Raw genomic sequence first — 20,572 nt, 5'->3', positions numbered from 1 at the left:
TTCCTTGCTTACTCTATTCTAAAAAAGTAGAATCATGTACTTGTTTTTATTGTGCAATCTTTGGTTCCTTTTGGACAGGAAAGAACACCTAAAGAAGGGGATTCAACTGTAGAATCTTATTCAACCCAAACACAGTTTGAGCAAACAGCAGAGAGACAAAATGAGTTCTTAGTTCAGGGGCTGAAGCCAACATTAAATGCCACTCAAATCCAAGAAAAGTTGACAAGCCCCAGAGAAATAAAAATTAAATACCTCCAGGAAGACTTAAAGGATGTGCAGAGAAAATTAGAGAATTCTGAAGCCAAAAGAAAGCATGTGGAAACTCAGGTTCAGTCTAGAGTCCCAGAAACAGATCATTTAAATAGCCCAGACATTTCAGAAAATGGTTCTGATCTTAATCTGAAGCTCCAAGAAACTCAAAACAGGTATGAGGAAGCTGTGAAAGAGGTTTTGAATGTACAAAGGCAAAAGAAGCCAGGTCTTGTTTCCTCTGAAAGTGAAGAAACCAGTTCTGATCTGAGTATGTTGAAGGTTACATATGGAGAAGTTGAAGCACTCAAGGAAGAATTGAAGAAAGCATTGGAGGAAAGTGAAAGACAAAAAGAAAAAGTGAGAGAGCTACAGAAAAAGTTTGAAGACAGAGAGCAGAATGTGGCAAGCAAATTGTCTGTGGAAGAGTGTGAGGAAATGAAGAATTCATATTGTTCAGTTATTGAAAACATTAATCAAGAAAAAGCATTGCTGATTGAGAGGTACAAGGAAGGGCAAGAGGAAATTAAAAGGCTACAGGACAAGCTGACAAATCAGATGCATTTGGAATCTAGTGCTGAAGCTGGAGAAAGGAAAGGTGTGATGCACAGAAGAATAGATGAGCTCAACAAACAGCTTAGTGAATTGTCTCAGTTGTACAAAGAAGCACAGACAGAGCTTGAAGACTACAGGAAGAAAAAAACTCTAGATGATATAGCTTCGGACTACATTCCTAGAGAAGAACATGAGAAACTGATGGAAGTAACAAATTCTTTGAAATACAAAGCAGAAAATGAGTTATCAGAAATGAAATCCCAGTACACAAAAGTATTAGATGAAGCAGAAGAACTCAAGCAACTGCTAGACACTCAGAAACAAAACTCTTTGCCAATTACTGAGCACCGTCAGGTAATCAGTGCACTCAGAAATACTATAAAGGAGATGGAAGAAGAAATAAATGAGCTGAAACGACTGCTTAGCAACAAGGATAGTGAATTAAGAAACTTGGAAAAGGCGTTACTGGAAGAAAAAGCTGCAATTAATGAAGCAATGGTACCCAAGGCCACGTATGAAAAGCTCCAGTCCTCCCTAGAGGGTGAAGTTAGTGCTTTGTCATCCAAACTGAAGGATGTAATCCGAGAGAAGGAAAATATATCTTTAGATGCCATGAAACTGAGAAATGAAATTTTGCACTTGAAAGAAGCAAAGGAAGGTATGCATAATCTGCTTGAAGCAAAGGAACGGGAGGTGACTGATCTTCAGCACAAGTACCATCAAGTTCAAGAAGCTCTTATTGAAATGAAAAACTCATCAAAACTAGAAGAAGATAAAGACAAAAAGGTCAGTGACTCACTACAGTGGAGGGGTAGCGTGAGTTCAGAGTGCGAAGTGTGTTGGCTGGTGCATGAGTGACCTAATAGACAATGTTGATTCAAGTAACTTCTGAGTGCATTTGCCCCTCTGAAAATCCAGGTATTGAAGTCAGAGAAATTTTCAGTATGTTTGGCTTTGCAGTTGGTTTCCCTCCCTGTGGAGATACATGATCTTTCAATTTACCTCTTTTAAATTACGTTTAGGTTGGGTTCACACTGTTCAGGCAGCTGAAGTCAAAGAAGTGAGATTTACAGCAGGAAGAGATTGCAGAGGGGACAAGAAAATGAAATATCAGGAAGGAGCAAAAATTCACTGCTGTGATATTACTACATTATCTCAACCATAGCATGATTTGACTGATTTTTCCCATGCAGCTACCATATCTGTCACTACAAATCTCGTTATAGAGAGCTATGCATTTTGGTAGCTGGGAATAGTGGCCTGTGTTTGGTTCAGCAACAGAATTTGTAAAGTCAGTAGATGCAGTCCTTCTTGTTAAATATTTCTGATGTTCAGAACAAGGAGTGCAGTTTGAATAGACTGGACTAGGATGGGAAAGAGAAAAGCACTGTAACTCCTCGCTTACATGACATCTGTCCATAGAGTTTATTTACAATTTGGTTTTCCCCACTTCTTAAATTTAAGTCACAAATAACTCAAAGGTAAGACACACAGGAATACAGTATGCATTGCATGTTTTAATGAAAACCTGTTTTTTTTGCCTCCCTAGATGAATGAAATGTCCAAGGAAATCAGCAAATTAAAAGAAGCATTGAATAGCCTTTCTCAGCTCTCCTACTCAACCAGTGCCCCCAAAAGACAAAGCCAGCAGCTGGAGGTGTTACAGCAACAAGTGAAGCAGTTGCAAAACCAACTGACTGTAAGTGTGATAATTTGTAAACTTAACATTAGTCCCAGTTCTCCAAAGAAACACGTGCTATTCTTCAATCTGCCTTATTTAGAACAGAGTACTGTCAGTGAGTACATGGAAAAGAATTTTCATTCAAAATGTCAATAATTTCTGTTTCTCTGAAACATGTAGGAATTTGCTAGTCATGAATAGCACTTTAGAAAGAGCCTAACTAAAGAAAGATGGTTTTCCACATATTTTTCTCAGACCAATAGAGAAACAGATTTCTTCTAGTAGAATGGAGTGACCAAACTTGCTGCTCAGACCTTAGTTTGTGGAAAAGTATGATTGGTGTGCAGGGGATTTTCAGTAACATTCATCAGCTGGAGCTGTTTTGGGTTTTTAAGCTTTTTGGAAGAAAGCATGAGGCTTCAAGTCAAGCAAATGCATCTGTTCATGTGGAGAATAGTTTATTCTTTGAAATTCTGAATGCCTTACAGACTTTTTTTTTTTTTTAATTGTATTGTTTGTGCATGAAAGTTCCAGTCTTCCAAGCTGGGTTAAGCCATAATTGATATTTCCTAGAGCTTGCCTGCCCAAAGGAGCACTTTGATTCACTGTTGAGGATGAAAAGAATTGGCCACTGGAGGCCTTTGTTGAGGGCTCTGGAGTGCCTCTAAAAGGAGAATTCCCAGACTGACATGCTAAGTGGTGTCTGCTTCCTACCTTTCCCAGCAGAAAGAAAGAGGGCTCAGTATGCCAGAAAAGTTGTCTTGCAGCTGAGAGATATATCAGGCAGAGCATCCTGTCAGTGTGAAGGCCCAGACCTTCTTATTCCAGTCCTTCATGTCTGAAAGGATCCTTCATCTCCCACTGATTAAGGACCAGCGAAGTAGTGTAAAGTGCAAAGGTGTGCACCACATTAGGAAAGCAGGTAGAATTTAAAACAGGACAGAAACATTCTTTCCTTCTTCTAGGTTAGCTTTCATAACAGCTTCATGTTTCTTTGGAAAGATGGCTTCTGAGTTGTGGCAGTCTGTGATGATTGAAAAGGAGGCTGGCTTTCATTAAGTCAGGGTCTTACAGGGTAAGACCCGTGTAAGCACCTCCTCTCCCCTGGGAAGGCATCAGCTCTGGCAGAGGGGTCACTGCCTTCAGGGAAGAGCTGAGTGGCAGCTGAGAGTTATTTGTCAGAGTATTGTTGGCTTTCCTCAATTCTGGTTGCTGATAAGCTTGGAAATAGAGTATGTGCTTGTTCCACACCTTTGCAGCTCAGCACTTCTTAAAACTGGTCATCGCACCAGCTCTTTTTACTGGGGTAGGTAGAACTACAGCATTTTCCTGGACATGCTTCCAAGCAAATTTAGAGTGCCTGGTGACACAACAGTGTCTGAGCTAGTTTTCAGTGCATTACATAAGACTATGTACTATTTCCCCAGTCTGAATCTGGTTGGGGAGTTCTCAGTTCAATAGTTCTGAATGCTCTGTGCCTTTCTACTTAACTGTTTTCTAGGAAACAAAGAAACAACACCAGGAAATTGTCTCAGTTTACAGGATGCACCTTCTCTATGCTGTGCAGGTATGGTTTCATGTTGCCAGTCACTCAGTATTTTAACTGAAGATATTTCATCTGCAGATTGAGTAAGAATTTTGCATGTTTTAACTAAGACATCCCTCCTGCAAGGTATGACAGTTCAAGAACAAATTTAACACTGCTTCCACTTGGGAAATTGGTCTAATTACTGTACATGAAAAATAGTTTATCAATATTCTTAAAGACTAGAGCTGCATGAATTAAATCATCTTTTTTTTCTCTCACCCTTTGTCTAGGGTCAAATGGATGAAGATGTCCAGAAAGTGCTTAAACAAATTTTATCAATGTGTAAAAGCCAGTCACAAAAAAAGTGAACAAAAAAGCCAAGGAAAACTCCCTATTTTTATTAATCCTGTTATGGTTGTTTATCTAGATTTGCCTTAACATAAGATTTTAAATTGGCAATTTGCTGCTTTTGTGTTATTGTGCTCTTTGTGAGGGGGATATATTTGTCTGTCTGTACGACTTCCATGTGCACTTCCATGTGCAGTAGCTAAACACATGCCTGCTTTTCATACCCAAAATGCAAGTTTGTTCTTCAGACTTTTTACATAGGCCACTCCATGTCATGTTTACCCTGTGAGTACTTTTCCAGCTTCCTCCAACAGCAGCAGGTTTTCCTGCAGGAAAGCACTGCTGTTGCCTGGGTAAAGGTGAAATTCTCTGTGAGGTCTTCTGTACTGATTATAAGCTGCATCTCGTTACTGAGTATGTTTGATGCTGTAGCACTCAGATTGCTGATATTTTGCCATATGCAGTCTTTGGCAGAGCAGAAGTGAGCCTTGCAGCAGCAAGCAGGACTAGGTATTTATGCTAAGCTGGAAAGTGAAACAGCTACACTTCCTCGTGTAATACTATTTAAGATGAATACACTAAAACGTAGCTGCGCCAATTCAGCCAATGCACTGAGTACACAAAAACCATACCATACTTCCTAGTTTCCTTAACTACCTGGTAGTGGAATGAAACTATTTCAAAAGGTAAAAGCATTAGTTTACTGAAGTTACAGACCTGTCTCTATAAACAGCCCTTTATGATAGGTTTAGCTGTCTATGCAAGTGTTGGCCATGAAGCTCAGGAACAAAACCAGGACATATACTTTAGACAAGGGATTCTAGTGAACACAGGATGTTTACAGTGAATGTCAATGCCTCATACTTCCTAACCTCACTTTTGTAAAGATCTTCTCTTCAGTATATTTTTACTGGCCCTCTAATGAACTTTTTTGTAACTAAACCATTTTTTCTACATAATATTTGCATTAAGCTTATTAACAAATATTTTTAGGTAATTGTGTCTTAGGGAGTTTCTTTTTATAGCCCCAAGTATTCAGTAATAGTGAAGCATAGTGAAGTGTTTTTGGTTTGTAAGAGATTTGTATGGAATAATAGACCTGTCTGTCAGTGTGGTCCAGAGCAGTGAAGTGTAAAATTGAGCCTGCTGTTTGAAAAAAAATTGAGAAATGATCGGTAGAAAACAGCGGGAGGTGTCAAAAAGTTCTGTATGTTGTTTCTAGAGGCTAGGAGCATCAGTAAAGCCTTTATCAGCACTTCTACATTTAAAGTCAAATAAAAATGCCTGATGTGGGATAGAATGAAACTAGGGAAAAATGTTTTAAGCACACACTGCACTTGAGGGTACAACCATTTTAACAAGCTTGCGGCTTCAATATGGTATTGTGTTCTTTTTATTCTATGGGGATATGTCTCTATTAATAGAGAAATCTTTCAGAGCTATATAATCTATGAAGTTTATATGGAGTCATAATATGACAAGAGTCAGCAGTGTCTCAGGCTGACTGGACTCATAGTGCACTTATATCAGATAATTCCTAACTCTGGCAAAACTAAATGGATTTTAAAAACAAGAAGAAAGAAAACACCTTTGCATCAGTTAGACCTTGGTGTTACTTTTCTTAAGCGGTTTAACTAATGCCGTCTAATTTTGAACAGTATTTTGTAGTTAGACAGCTTTGAAAATGCTCCAAAGAAATGTGAAAAAAATTTTGCTGCATCACTTCAGAAAGAACAAGATTTTAAGCATGCTAATGCTGCAAGTATAAAACTTGATGAACCATTTTGTAGGTTGCCTGATGGATTTAGTCTTCTACTTTGGTTTGGTTTGTATATTTATTACAATTATCTTTGTGGAATATTGGAAATTATATACTACAGCATAACAAGTTTCTTTATATGTAATTTACAAGAAGTTTCCTTATGCAGCAAATAAACTATTTCCAATTTTTTTTTTCATTTTTGTCTTCATTTACTTTTTGTATTGAGGGAGATCTCACTACACTGTTCTAATGTAGTACATACGTGTTCTATAATGTCTGTTTACATAGATGCCACCAGAACTGGGTTTTCCTCCTTGAATTTGCAACTTCATTATTAACTATCTTGATCTGTTTTATGGAATAAATCCAGTCCAAACCCCATGCAGTGAGTTTTGCAGATGATGCCTTCTGTCTCACTGATAAGTTAGGCACCACTTCTCACGTGGACATCCTGCTCTAGAGGTAATACAGGTTTCCTATTTGCTGTTGGATTTATTCTAGCTAAGTTTAAAGTATTTTAGAGCTGTAGCACAGATCAGTGATGTCCCACAATTGTTCAAAATTGTGGTTCTCTGTCACTTAGCACTTCACACACAGAACTACAGTGGGAACATATGGAAGGGTATATGCGTATGAATATATGGATATGTCTGCTTTTTCAACTCAGTTACACAGTCAGCCCCATTGCCTTTTCTCTTCTCTTCTCTTCTCAGTTTTATTGGAGAAACTGTTTTGTCAGTAACTGATTTGCTAGTATCTTCTTGCTTGAAGGAATTGCACCTCTTGTGATTACATCCCAGGGCTCTTTAGCCTCTTGTAGCAAATTTCTGTAAGCTAGCCAGCACCAGGTTTCCTTTGAAGATGGACAAACTGACATGCAGAATCTGGGCCTGTGGGGTACATCTGCCTAAGTTGCTACTCTGAAACCTCCAGACCTGTCTCTGGCCTCCTGCATGATCAGTCAAGACAGCATGGGCAGCATTTTTATAGTGAATTCCTTTCCCTCTCCCCACTCAATGTTTGAGTACTGGAAATGAGCTCTTGTCAAACTTGCTTACTGCCGTTTACACACAACAGAGATAATTTGGTCAGAGAACTTGAGCACACTGGCTCTTTTCACCCACCCTGTGCCCTGTCACAGTAAGGAATAATGACAAAGGATGGTAGCCGGCTTCAAGTGGAATTTGGGAGGAGACAACATCCTAGATCTGCATTAAGATTACCTTTTCTGTATCATCTTTTTTTTTTCTTTTTTGTCCCCTCTCTTGCTGTGTAAACTAAGGGCAAGTTCCTGTAAGCAGGTGTTACCCTGGTTATTTATCATCTGGCTCTCACAGCACCTGTCTCTTGCCAGCCTGAGTCAACATGAGAAGATGGTGGAAGGTGAAAACCCAGAAGATTTCAGCAGCAATCAGAGAAGAACTTTTTGCAGTGTGCCATCTCTTCCTGATGGACAGATCCTTTGGCTGCAGCAGCACATAGGGGCAGATAGCCAACACCTGAGCTCAGGGGTCGTTATCTTCTGAGATGAGTCGAGGTTCCTGGGCATGTTGCACACTAAATGTCCTGCTGGAGCCCCGTGGGTAGAGGCACAGGTAGGCAGCCAATCTTCCCCCATGCTGGCTGAGCAGGTGTCCTCAGCTGATGTTATGAAGCCGCTTTATTTTTTATTTTTTATTCCTTAACCATCCACTCAATGCCCAAGGACTCTGTGCCTTTAGGATGGACCCGGGGGGTGGGGCTGGAGCCAGGACCCGAGGGGGCGTTGAACGGTTCGGCCCAAGGGCTCCAGGGTCCTGGCAGGGTTCGGGAGGGAGCGCGCCGGGAGCGCTGTGCTGCTTTTTGGTTTCCTTTGTGTTCCAGCTAGCTGGGAAAAGGTTCTGTTGTTTTTTTTTTCTTGTTCTTTTTTCCCTTTCCTTCCCCTTGCCTCACTGCCTGCCTTCCCTCCTTGCTGGTCCAGGGAGCCTGTGGGGGTGGCCCCGGCAGGCCCGCAGGGTGGCCCTGGCTGGTCTAAGCCCACGTGTCTGTTCCCTCTCTGGGCATTTGTTGTGTTTTGAGGGGGGTTTTTTTATCCTGTTCTACCCTGTTTTGTTTGTGTGTTAATAAACAGTTTGTTTTCTTTTTCCCACTTTGACTCCTTGTGACCCATTTATCTCATTGACGGAGGAAAAGGGGAGGAACAGTCATTCTGGAGTGTTCCCTCCTGAGGTTTTGTCTCAAAAACTGGGACATAAATTTGGTGCCCAATTAAAGGGGCACGTGAAAGTGAAAAAAAAAACCCACAACATTTTGGTTTGAAGCATTTTGTATTGAGGTACAGCAGTAAGACCATGCTGTTTGATCTAATAATTTTTCTGTGGAACCTAACCATCAGTACATGTCCACAGTTATGGGCAGTCGAGTCCTTGGCTTACTACCTTTTATAAGTCAGGAATAAGAATCAGGACTGCCATTTTGATATGCCTGGTGCTAGTGATTTCTCGAAGTTTGGCTGATGTAATGGAAACCGTTGAGAATCTGTATGTCGTTGTTTTTCCATTCTGGCCTTGGTAGTTCCCTTTTGGAATGTATTAGCAATTACACCCAGTTTGTTAGGGGAAAAAGCAGGGGATGATAATTCCCAGCCCTTTGTCTCCTTCTTCCCCTTCAGATCTGGCACCATCACCTTTTGAAAGCGTCCAGTTTCCCCTGATGTTAAAGATACCATTTTCTTATTACGTTATCTAGTAGGGTTTCTTTATGTGGTCTCCAGCTTGTCTAAAATAAGGGCTGAGATTTCCAGAGGGGTTGCCCAGACACCTGCCCCAGTTGTGGAAAATCCTAAGTGGTGTGGGGTATGGGACCCTGAAGGGGTTTTCCCTATAGGCCAGATGCTGAAGCAGTTTTCTGACCTGGTAGCCTGGAACTTCCCCTCTGAACAAATTCAGAATCCAGCTGAGGTGGGGAAGTATCTGGAGGAAAACTGCAATAACAACATGGATGAAAAGAAAAAGCTCATTGCCATGTGCTGGGTCCTGGCTAACGCTTACCACACGCTGCTAGATAATGTAGGGCAGAAGATACAGCCAGAGGAGCAGGATAATAAGCCAGCAGACACCCCAGTCACTCCAGGTGCAGCTAAAGCAGATGGGGAGCCTAAACCAATAACAATTGCCCCTGTCCAGAGAAAGAAACACAAAGCCAAATCCCAGTGGATGATGATGGGCATCCAGGACCTTCACAGCCAGCAGAGGAATTGGAACCTGAAATCATCACTGAGTCCCTGTCCATAGAGAGTCTTTGTACCTTGAGGAAGGATTACACCGGACAGCCTGATGAGACTATATTAAGTTGGATGGTCTGGATCTGGGATGCTGCAGGCAATGGTACAATTCTGGATGGCACTGAAGCGAGGCATTTGGGATCTGTGTCACGTGATTTAAGTCTTGACCAAGGGATGACAAGGGCTCCTGAAGCTCTCAGTCTCTGGACATGGCTCTTAAGAAGTGTGAAGGAAAGACCCCTGTGCTGAGAAGATCTCCAGCTTCAGCTAAACCATGGAAAACTTGGAAAACCATGGAACAAGGGATTCAATGCCTGAGAGAACTGGCAGTGATAGAGATCATATTCTCAAGTGACCAAGCAATTAGGAGCCCTGACATGGTAAAATGTACACTGGTGATGTGGCTGAAACTTGCACAACTTGCAGAATACACCCCTGCTTTGGCAATGATGACATAGAATGACAGGGATGAGACAGTGAGTTCTATGGTGAAGAGGCTCCGGGTGTATGCAGATGCTGTGCAGGGCCCAACACAAGCAAGAATTGGAGCTGAAAGAGGGCCTTCTCCAAATCGCATCAGTGCAGACCAGAGGCCCTGTTACTAGAAACAGACATCCCACAGCTAGGGAGAGAGGGTACACCCCAAAAGCTGAACTGTGGTTCTTCCTGTGTGACAGTGCGGAAGACATGGAATGAGAGATGGAAAACCAGCTTCTGTCCTGGCGGCATGGGTGCATGAATTAAAGGATGGTAATGCTGAGAGAGGGAGTTCCACCAGAAGGGAAGTAGCTCGAGTTTTGAATGATAACCAGGACCAGAGGGGCCCTGCCTCTAGCCAGGTAGAGGCCAGGGAAAATCATGTCTTTTGGACAGTGTGGGTCCGATGGCCTGGCACATCAGAAGCACAGGAATATGAAGCCTTGGTTGACATGGGTGCACAGTGCACTTGGATTCCATCAAGACACGTGGGGGCAGAACTGGTTTCTACTTCTGGAGTGCTGGGGATCGCAGCAGTTGACCCTGCTTGAAGCCGACGTGAGCCTAACTGGACAAGAGTGGAAGAAACATCCTATTGTGACTGGCCCAGGGGCCAGTATTCTGGGCATAGACTTTCTCCAGAGTGGGTATTTCAAAGACCCAAAGGGACTCAGGTGGGCCTTTGGAATAGCTGCTGTGGAGGCAGAGGGCATTCGGCAATTGAACACCTTGCCTGGGCTGACCAAAAATCCTTCTGCAATTGGGCTCCTGAAGGTAGGAGAGCAGCGAGTGCTAATTGCCACCTCAACAGTGCATCGCCGGCAGTACCAGACAAATAGAGATGCTGTGATTCCCATCCACACAATGATTTGTGAGCTAGAGAGCCAGGGGGTGGTCAGCAAGGCCCACTCACCCTTCAACAGCCCCATTTGGCCTGGGTGCAAGTCAGAAAGGGAATGGAGATTGACTGTGGACTATTGTGGCTTGAAGGAAGTGACTCCACCATTGACTGCTGCTGTGCCGGACATGTTGGAGCTCCAGTACGAGCTGGAGTCCAAGGCAGCAAAGTGGTATGCCACCATTGACATTGCCAATGCATTTTTCTCCATTCCTCTGGCAGCAGAGTGCAGGCCTCAGTTTGGCTTCACCTGGAGGGGCGTGCAGTACACCTGGAACTGACTGCCCCAGGGGTGGAAGCACAGTCCCACCATTTGTCATAGACTAATCCAGACTGCACTTAATACTGTCCCTGTCCGGCTCCATGGGGTCCCACGTGCACCCACAGAAGCACGGATGGGTTCAGTATTATAGTCAGTAGCAAAGAGTCGAGAAGGGCATTTGCGTGCGTTCCAGCAGGAGCATTTATTGCTTCTACACTGTCGAAGGTTGCAGAAGCAAATACGAACATGATTCCGAAGCTCACAGTTTTATCTGGGGGCGGGGAAAAGGCAGGACCAGGGAATGGGGACCAATGGAGAAGCTCTGGGGGAGTGATGAGGGGTAGAGGCTGACAGCCAACCAGGGAATTCAAACTGGGATAGATTAGCATAACAGAGCAAGCATCCTGGGAGAAGCCTTTCTGGTCACCCTTACATGAAGTGGTTCTTGTGGTGCTAGGCACTTGTCTTGCTGAAAACTCTCTGTCCCTTGTAATGTATGTTCACCAGCCACCACATGCACTGGAAAAGGGTGAGGCTCCAGAACTTTTACAGTACATTGATGATATCACTGTGTGGGGGAACACAGCATTGGAGGTATTTGGGAAAGGAGAGAAGATCATCCAGATTCTCCTGGGAGCCGGCTTTGCCATCAAAAAGAACAAAGTCAAGGGACCTGCCTGAGAGATTCAGTTCCTGGGGGTGAAGTGGCAAGACAGACGATGTCAAATCCCCACTGAGGTCATCAATAAAATCACCACGATGTCTCCAGCGACCCAACAAAAAAGAAACACAAGCTTTGCTAGGCGCCATAGGCTTTTGGAGGATGCACATTCCTGAATACGCTCAAATTGTGAGCGCTCTCTATCTGGTTACCCGTAAGAAGAACAATTTCCACTGGGGCCCTGAACAGCAGTAGGCCTTCACCCAGATCAAACAGGAAATGGCTCATGCAGTAGCCCTTGGCCCAGTCAGGACAGAACCAGAGGTGAAAAATGTGCTCTACTCTGCAGCCGGGAACAGGGGTCTGTCCTGGAGCCTTTGGCAGAAGGTGCCTGGTGAGACTCAGGGTCTGCCACTGGGATTCCGGAGCAGAAGCCTACAGGGGGTCCAAAGACAGCTACACTCCAACAGAGAAAGAAATCCTGTGAAGGAATCCAAGCCACCTCAGAGATCATCGGCACTGAGGTGCAACTCCTCCTGGCACCCCGACTACCGGTGCTGGGGTGGATGTTTAAAGGAAAGGTTCCCTCTACCCACCATGGCACTGATGCCACATGGAGCAAGCGGATTGCCCTCATAACAACGCGCCCATATTGGAAGCCCGAATTGCCCTGGGATCTTAGAAATAATCACAAATTGGCCTGAAGGTGAAAGCTTTGGTCTCACTGATAAAGAGGAACAAGTGACATGTGCTGAGGAAGCTCCACCATACAACCAACTGCCAGCAGAAGAAATGCGCTACGCTCTTTTCACTGATGGTTCCTGTTGCATCGTAGGGATGAAACGAAAGTGGAAAGCAGCTGTATGGAGCTCCACACGACAAGCTGCAGAAGCCACTGAGGGAGAAGGTGGATCAAGCCAACTTGCTGAACTCAGAGCCATCCAGTTGGCTCTAGACATTGCTGAAAGAGAGAAGTGGCCAAAGCTCTACCTTTACACCGATTCATGGATGGTAGCCAATGCTCTGTGGGGGTGGCTGGAAAGGTGGAAAAAGGCCAATTGGCAGCGTAGGGGAAAACCAATCTGGGCTGCTGAGGAGTGGAAAGATATTGCCACTCGGGTAGAGAAGTTACCCATGAGAATTTGCCATGTAGATGCCCATGTCTCCCAAGAGTCGGGCTGATGAGGAACACCGAAACAACAAACAGGTAGATCAGGCTGCGAAGATAGAGGTGTCAGAGATAGATTTGGATTGGCAGCACAAGGGAGAGTTGTTCCTAGCTCGATGGGCCCATGATGCCTCAGGCCATCAAGGCAGAGATGCCACCTATAAGTGGGCACAAGACCGAGGGGTGGATCTAACCATGGACAGTATCTCCCAGGTTATCCATGACTGTGAGACGTGTGCTGCAGTCAAGCAGGCCAAGTGGGTGAAGCCCCTGTGGTATGGTGGGCGATGGTCCAAATACAAGTATGGGGAGGCCTGGCAGATTGATTACATCACACTGCCTCAAACCCACCAAGGCAAGCGCTAAGTGCTCAGATTGGTAGAGGCTGCTACTGGACGGCTGGAGACCTATCCTGTGCCTTATGCTACTGCCCGGAACACCATCCTGGGCCTTGAAAAGCAGATCCTTTGTAGGCATGGTACTACTGAGAGAATCAAGTCTGACAATGGGACTCATTTCAAGAACAGCCTTATAGACACCTGAGCTAGAGAACATGGTATTGAATGGGTGTACCACATCCCTTATCATGCACCAGCGGCTGGGAAAGTGGAACGGTGCAATGGCCTGCTCAAATCCACCTTGAAGGCACTGGGTAGGGGAACTTTTGAAAACTGGGAGATGCATTTAGCTAAGGCCACATGGTTGGTGAACACCCAAGGCTCCACTAACTGAGCAGGGCCTGCCCAATCTGAACCCCTGCATACAGTAGATGAAGACAAAGTCCCAGCAGTACATATCAGGGGACTCTTGGGAAAATCTGTTTGGATTACTTCTGCATCGAGTAAAGACAAACCCATCCATGGAGTTGTCTTTGCTCAGGGGCCAGGTTGCAGAATGGTGAATAATGCAGAAGGATGGAGAGACACGTGTACCACAGGGAGATTTGATGGTGGGTGAGAGCTGTTTGTAATGTTGGAATGTCTATATATATGTTTGTCAAATGTCGCTGCCACTGTTTGAATATAGCCATGTATATATGTATAAACGTGTGTGCTTAAAGCTGAAATGTATTAATTTGGGCATTGAGCAGACGGTAATGGAATAAGGGGTGGAATGTCCTGGGGTGACGTTATGAAGCCGCTTTATTCCTTAACTGTCCACTCAATGCCCAAGGACTCTGTGCCTTTAGGATGGACCCGGGGGACGGGGCTGGAGCCAGGACCCGAGGGGGCGTTGAACGGTTCGGCCCAAGGGCTCCAGGGTCCTGGCAGGGTTCGGGAGGGAGTGCACTGGGAGCACTGTGCTGCTTTTTGGTTTCCTTTGTGTTCCAGCTAGCTGGGAAAAGGTTCTGTTGGTTTTTTTCTTGTTCTTTTTCCCCTTTCCTTCCCCTTGCCTCACTGCCTGCCTTCCCTCCTCGCCGGTCCAGGGAGCCTGTGGGGGCAGCCCTGGCGGGCCTGCGGGGTGGCCCTGGCTGGTCTGAGCCCACGTGTCTGTTCCCTCTCTGGGCATTTGTTGTATTTTGAGGGGTTTTTTTTTATCCTGTTCTACCCTGTTTTGTTTGTGTGTTAATAAACAGTTTGTTTTCTTTTTCCCACTTTCACTCCTTGTGACCCATTTGTCTCACTGATGGAAGAAAAGGGGAATACTCATTCTGGAGTGTTTCCTCCTGAAGCTTTGTCTCAAAAACCGAGATAGCAGGGGGCTCAGGGATGGCAGAATGGCCTGCTGCTTGCCTTTCCACCTCTCTTCATGTCAGCTACATGGTGATGTACTGCATGTCAGCATAAGACAGCAAAAGCCCAGGGAAGACCACACTGCTCTGTGCTGCAGCAAACCACATGCAGGGCCCCAGGAGAAGCAGCCAAGAAAGGGCCAGTGGAGAAGCTGGCAAGAAATCCCTTGGCAGATGCCACTTCTCTATATGGAGCTGTTAGAGCCAGCTTCATGTTCTGTGTTTGCCTGAGAGTAGCTGTCTGGGGGAAGGAGGTAGGTAGCGTGCGGTTTCAGTGGTGAGTGTTTCAGAGCTACATAAATAGCTGCTGCTGTATGTATGTTGTGTTTAGACCATAAATCTGGTCTTTGGGTGGGCTGATGGCTTTGGCTGTCTGTGGGGTCAGGGCCTCAGTCTGCTGCTGTGGGACATCTCAGGACCCAGGGTGAGAGCAGCTGTGCCTGTTGAATAACTATGGAAAAGCTCTGGGGAAATTAGGTGTGGATCAGCATAAGCAGATGTGATGTACCCCAGCACATGTTCTGCAGGCACAGCTGTAACACAGTGATTTTTTTCAAATAAGAATGGGTGCAAGAGTTTTAAGACAGTTCAGTGACCTAAATCATCTATTAACTGTGGGTTTGGTCTGTCACAGAAAATACTAAAAGTACTGAATTTAATGTCAAAGCACAATATAAGAGTTTGAGTACCTTTAAATCGTCATCCATAACACCACTTGGTTCTGGAGATGTGGGTCACTGGGAGTGCTTGTGGATGCTTACCAATTTTCAGCAAAGCATTTCATAGAAGTGAAAGTTTCAAATGCTTTTCTTCATCCCTGCCTCCTCCTCTCTTTGGATCCTTCACGGTCCTTTTGAACAGAAGTAACAGACACTAAGCACAGACTAAAACCATACTTTATTTTCGTTTTATATCTGTGTTCTGCTCAGGGCAGTAACAAATTAATTCTCCTCAATGGTCATTTCCTTAAAGCCCCTGTCTTAGAATTACAGTGGAATTGCAGCTGAACCAAAATCAGTGATTCAATAAGTGTCTACTAATTGTAACTGAGTTACAATTTTTGCAGCTACAGAATAGATGTACCAGCCAAGCCTGCTGCTGGCAAGAAAGCTGTGTGCTTTGCCCAACACCTACAAGCATCAGTAAGGTTCCCCAGGCTATGGTACTGTGTCACAAAAAATCTTCTAGGAGAAATGACAGCCTATGTCACATCAGACACAGTGGTGGCATCCTGCCTGGACTGTCAGAAACATACGGCTCTTCTGATTATCACTTTTTGCCTCTGCACAAGCAGCAAAGTGCTGCTTTTAGCCTTTGTGCTTTTAGCCTTGCTGATGTCAGTCCCCATCCCACTGGTGGCTTCAGGAGGGTCTGTTCTGTGGTACAACCCTTAGTTCCTGGGGCATTTTATGGCAATGCATTTGTAGGTATTTACAAACCTTTGGCTGCCCTGACAGACTCTTAATTGATGAGTTTAACACGGGTATTTACGCAATCATTGGGTTTTCAGTCTATTATTTTAAAAGACTGCTTGCATGCTGATCTGTCCAGATTCACAGTGTTGGCCCTCTTTGTACATTTTCCAACAGCCTGAAATGCTCAGACAGTTGGTAATGGGGCCTCCTACCAGCAGCTGGAGATTGGAAACAGGCACATCTCAGTGACATCATCTCCTGCAAGGAGCTCAGGGCTGGAGCCCGTCTCCCCCTGTTCCCGCGGGTGGCCGTCTGCTCCTTCCTGCCTGGCTGGGCCTGGCGTGCTTACGGTGTGCTGTTGTTAACCCTGCCAGCGGGGATGCTGCAGCTGGTGCCTGCACCCAGTGACCCTTAGGAGACTGGCATTGCCTGCATCAAAACACCAGTGTGCCTGTAAGGGAAGCCGTTGCTCCGCTGTACTCACTCCTCCCTTTGGGATTAACCGAAGTGCTCCTTAGTGATGGCTGGGCTCGGGCCCACAGCACTCTTTCTGCACTCCCTGTCGTAGGGCAGCAACAGTCCCCACCTGCTGCACATCAGAAGCCCTGTCCAAAAATGTTTGGATGCATTGGCTTCTCTGTAAACACTCTGCTGCCCACCAGGAGTCATCCCCCAAAGAGTCTGGGCAGCAAAGCGGGTGCTGGATTAAACTGCATTTTTCCAGACAAAAATAAAAAAAATATCGAAACATTCGTGAGAAAGAAACCTGTCATTCCTTCCCCTCGGAGACTCCCTCACAGCTGGAAAACTGTGGAGACTGACAACTCAAAGCACAAAGGTCTGCGCTGCCCCATTACTAGAAATAGTTTGTCTGGATTCTTGGTGTTCATAGTGCAGCTCCCAAAAAACCAGCGCTGCGTTCAGCAGTTGCTGGGGCCACAACTGGGTGTGAGCACAGCTGGACAGATGTTGCAGAGCCGGGCGCCTGGAGGAAGGCACCGGTGGGGTCGGCATGTGCTCCCTAGTTGTTCTGCTCCTGCCTTGTCCCCCGCCCGTGTGCGGAGGGTCTGGGAGCGGGTCTGTCCCGAAGCCCTGCACGGCCTGACGGTGGCTGTATGGTTTTCAGAGTGTCTCTAAAATTCCTGCCCTTGCTGCCACATAAGGAAATCGTGTCACCGTCCGACGGTCCGACGATCGGCGAGGGGCAGGCTGGCAGTTTCCCCCGCAGATGCTTTGGCTGGTCGATGTCTGGCACCGTGTTCCCTTGCAAATACCTGCATAATTAGAGCCGTGCTGGATCACCTAGGCTGGGTTGCAGTATGGAGGAAGAGGAGGGCATGCAGCTCTGCACAGCTCTGTGCAGCCTGTGCCTCTCTGGCAGCTTTTCCGGGAGCCTTGGTCAGCTCCGGAGACTGACTGCTTGCCGTCGCAGCCTGGGTATACCCCAGCTCCTCCGGAACCTGTTCCATGCCACTATTTGGTTTATCAGGAGAGTGCAAGTCTCTGACCAACTTGTTGTTAGAAAAAATCAGTTCGTTACCCGGTGTGCAACAAGCCACTAATTACACACTCAAGAGAGACACTGATTACTTATTCCAGTTGCACAAGCCTGGGTGCTCAGTGGCATTCCACAAATCAAGCACGCTAACCATCAAAACTTTTTATACATTCTAGTGTTAAGGAAACTCCCCAGTCTGACCATTCTTGAGCCTCTCTGGCAGTCACAATCCCAATGGCCAGACTTTCACGGCTGAGACCAAAGCCCCTTCACAGCAGGCGGCTCCCTGATGCCCCACTCACAGTCAGACCAGGTTACCTTGCTGGTTCCACCCCAGCTTTCCCATCGCAGTCTCAGATGTCTCATTCCACAAAGCCGTTTATTCCAGGAGCAGTTACACAGAACCAGCTCGTGCTGATGCCTCCGAGGAAGGAACCCCCCAAAAAGGAACTCCGGGGACTTTTACACCCTCACTGTCTAGCCAGGTGCAAGTGTAGCTCTTCCTTTCCTGATCAGCTCCTGCCACCCTCTCCGTGTCAATTCACCTGGCTTCATCTCTTCATCTCTTTTGTTATCCAAAATGTCTGCAATTCCCGGCTCCAGCTGTGTCTCCCAGTGTCCACCCACCTTGGCTGGTATCACCGGGCTTTGTGCCCTTTGTTAATCAAAGGGTTGGCAGTTCACGGCCTCTTGTCTCTCTGGGCTCCCACTCAGAGCCCAATCTGCATTGCGAATTCAGATCGCAAACACGGCTGCCTGCAGCAGATGTATCCCTGAACATAAGCAAACACAGGTATTAATGTTCATGGGCTACAAGGTACATAGTTCTCTTGTTAATTAGTATTCTATCCCCTATCGGTTAATGATTCCCTCAGTTCTTATGCTAATTAGTCCGCACTCTAACTCTTCATCTTCTTTTGACATGGTGGGCCATGAGTCAGTCTGCCATGATCTCTCTCTGCTGGAATTCTTTTTACCCAGTCGGAGTCAGTTTCAGCACAGTTGCTGAGTTGGCTTTATTGGTTTCTTCCTTATCTTGGGAGTTCTGCCAAATGTCCTTCTGGCCTTAAAGTTCTGCATTCTTCGTGTCTACCTACTATCAATAGTACATCCTTCTTCCCAAACTTTCTTAACCTCCCCCTAGATATGAGATCATTGAAACAAGTCAAGCCACAAACCTTAACAAGGCAATCCTACCAAGAACTTATCTAACACCTGGACATAACTTAGGGCTTGTTAGCTGCTATCTGTTTCATGGATTAAGTCCCCTTTCTTGTTGATTAGGGTTGCAAGCGCCTAATTGGTTGGAGTCGCTCCACCCCTCCCTTATGTTGCAAACCCATTACTGCACTCCACTGGCATTTACGGGGTAAAATCCTAACATATGTTCAGACAGATTGTTATCTAAGACCTCCAGCTTTCTGCTCACTTGCTCTTTTTCGGTCGACTCCATAGTCCCATCTGAGCTGGAAGGGGTAGGAGGCTGCTCAATTTTCCATTGAGAGTTTTAACCCACGTACAGACATAGCCTCCCCACCCACTACCCCACCTCGTGGGGGTGAAAGCGGGAGTGAAATGCCCATTGTCTCTTTGCCCAGATTTTACACGGTGTAACACAAGGGAAGCTCTTCCTGGACAGTGCAGCTCTTTCTAGACTTCCTTGGATGCATTCCTCCAGTGCTTGCACAGATTGACGTTCACAGTCTGGAGGACATTCAAGCCCATTTCTCACTTCTGTGGGAGTCTATTACTCCAGAGAGATCAGAGCTGTGCGGGACACCTGGTTACATCTCCCTCCAACACTCTCTGCCTGGAAGAGCTCTTGCAATTAGCTGTAGCAATGCCAATGAACCGCCCTGTTGTCCTCAGACCCGGCTAAGGGCAGTAGCAGGGCAGAAAGAGGCTGAACCCACCTGTTGTCACTTCCATTTATACCTAAGCAGTCCTAGCCCCCCTCAAAGCGAGATTCACATGAGTTTTTATCTCAACAGGAAGGCATCAAGTGACTATTTTGTAAGAGCAGAATTTTAAAAATAATTCTGTATTTGTTCAGTTTAATGTTAGTGTTCTTTAATGCTACTGTTCAGCAAAAGCACTATTTAGTGCTACTGTACAGAGTTTCTACATATTTATTTTGGTAAGACCCACCTGCTGGATTCTTCAAGCTTCTATAAAATGAAGTCAAAAACCGACACCTACAGGAAACAGCATATGGCTTATGTCAACTTTTCTAGCTGCTCCACTAACCTCACTAAAGACCCATCTAGTCGAGTATGCAAGAATACTATTTCCTTATAAATCCATGTGTAAATAAAAATTAAACAACTGGGTCTTTCCCATTACTAACTTTGAAACAGAGGTACAGAACTGAACTCCCCCCACGGAATTTTGTGCTTTACAGATCAAAATGTTTGTAGAAAGCCAAGGGGACACAAAAATTCAACATGTTGGGAGGCAGGAGATAACATTAGCACCAGCACTGTTGTTTTGTTGCATAAAGATTGTCAGCACCAGGAGCCAAAGGCATTATTTTGACTTCTGGAATCTTCAAAGACTGGTGGGGGACTCAAGGCCTACCGGCAGTAGTTTTCTGGTAGAATCGAAGAAGTGCCTTCTTGAAGGCATGAGGTCAGTTCTTACTCTGAAAAGCACAAATCAAAGTAATTGCAGGGAATATCACTTGCCGGTTTTGTGGCCTCTGGATGTGGGATGCCCACAGCCCCCAGTGCTGCCCATCAGAGCTGCCAGGCTGCACCTACCACAGCTGCACTGAACCAGGGTGGGAGGAACTGGTTACAGCTCCCACCCCAGGAACTGGTTTAGTTTACATGACCAGAATTCCAAGTACTCCCACGCACCATTTTAAAAGGAAGCAGGTGGGCAAAATCTGAGTTACGACAAGCCTCTTATGTGATGCTACTAAAGGGAAATAACATGAACTAAACATTTCTTCTGCTGCAGGTTTCCTGCACTCTGCAAGGGGAAAAGTCTTGTTAAATAGCAAGAGACAAAATGTAGTAAAAGTAACCCGAGTTCTGGATCCCATGCAGTGTGGCAGGAAGCTAAATTTAATCCA

At 45.5% G+C, this 20,572-nt stretch overlaps 1 protein-coding gene across 6 annotated transcripts in view; it reads left to right on the top strand.

Moving 5' to 3' along the window:
• Window positions 1–6,319, top strand: part of RAI14 (retinoic acid induced 14) — an 87,011-nt gene extending 80,692 nt beyond the window's left edge. For all 6 annotated transcript variants that reach the window (XM_042028539.1, XM_042028538.1, XM_042028536.1 and 3 more), the window contains 4 exons: window positions 79–1,590; window positions 2,354–2,503; window positions 3,987–4,052; window positions 4,304–6,319. In XM_042028539.1, the coding sequence (XP_041884473.1) occupies window positions 79–1,590; window positions 2,354–2,503; window positions 3,987–4,052; window positions 4,304–4,381 (1,806 nt within the window). In that variant the 3' untranslated portion in view covers window positions 4,382–6,319. The remainder of the gene's footprint in view (window positions 1–78; window positions 1,591–2,353; window positions 2,504–3,986; window positions 4,053–4,303) is intronic.
• Window positions 6,320–20,572: the final 14,253 nt, after the last annotated feature.

This window comes from Corvus kubaryi, unplaced genomic scaffold (assembly GCF_017639235.1).
Source record: "Corvus kubaryi isolate FWS band 111438036 unplaced genomic scaffold, C.kubaryi_AGA036_p1.0 37308, whole genome shotgun sequence".
Taxonomy (NCBI): Eukaryota; Metazoa; Chordata; class Aves; order Passeriformes; family Corvidae; genus Corvus; species Corvus kubaryi.
Note: the sequence above shows the minus strand (reverse complement) of the source record. Positions and strands in the feature narration are given on the sequence as shown.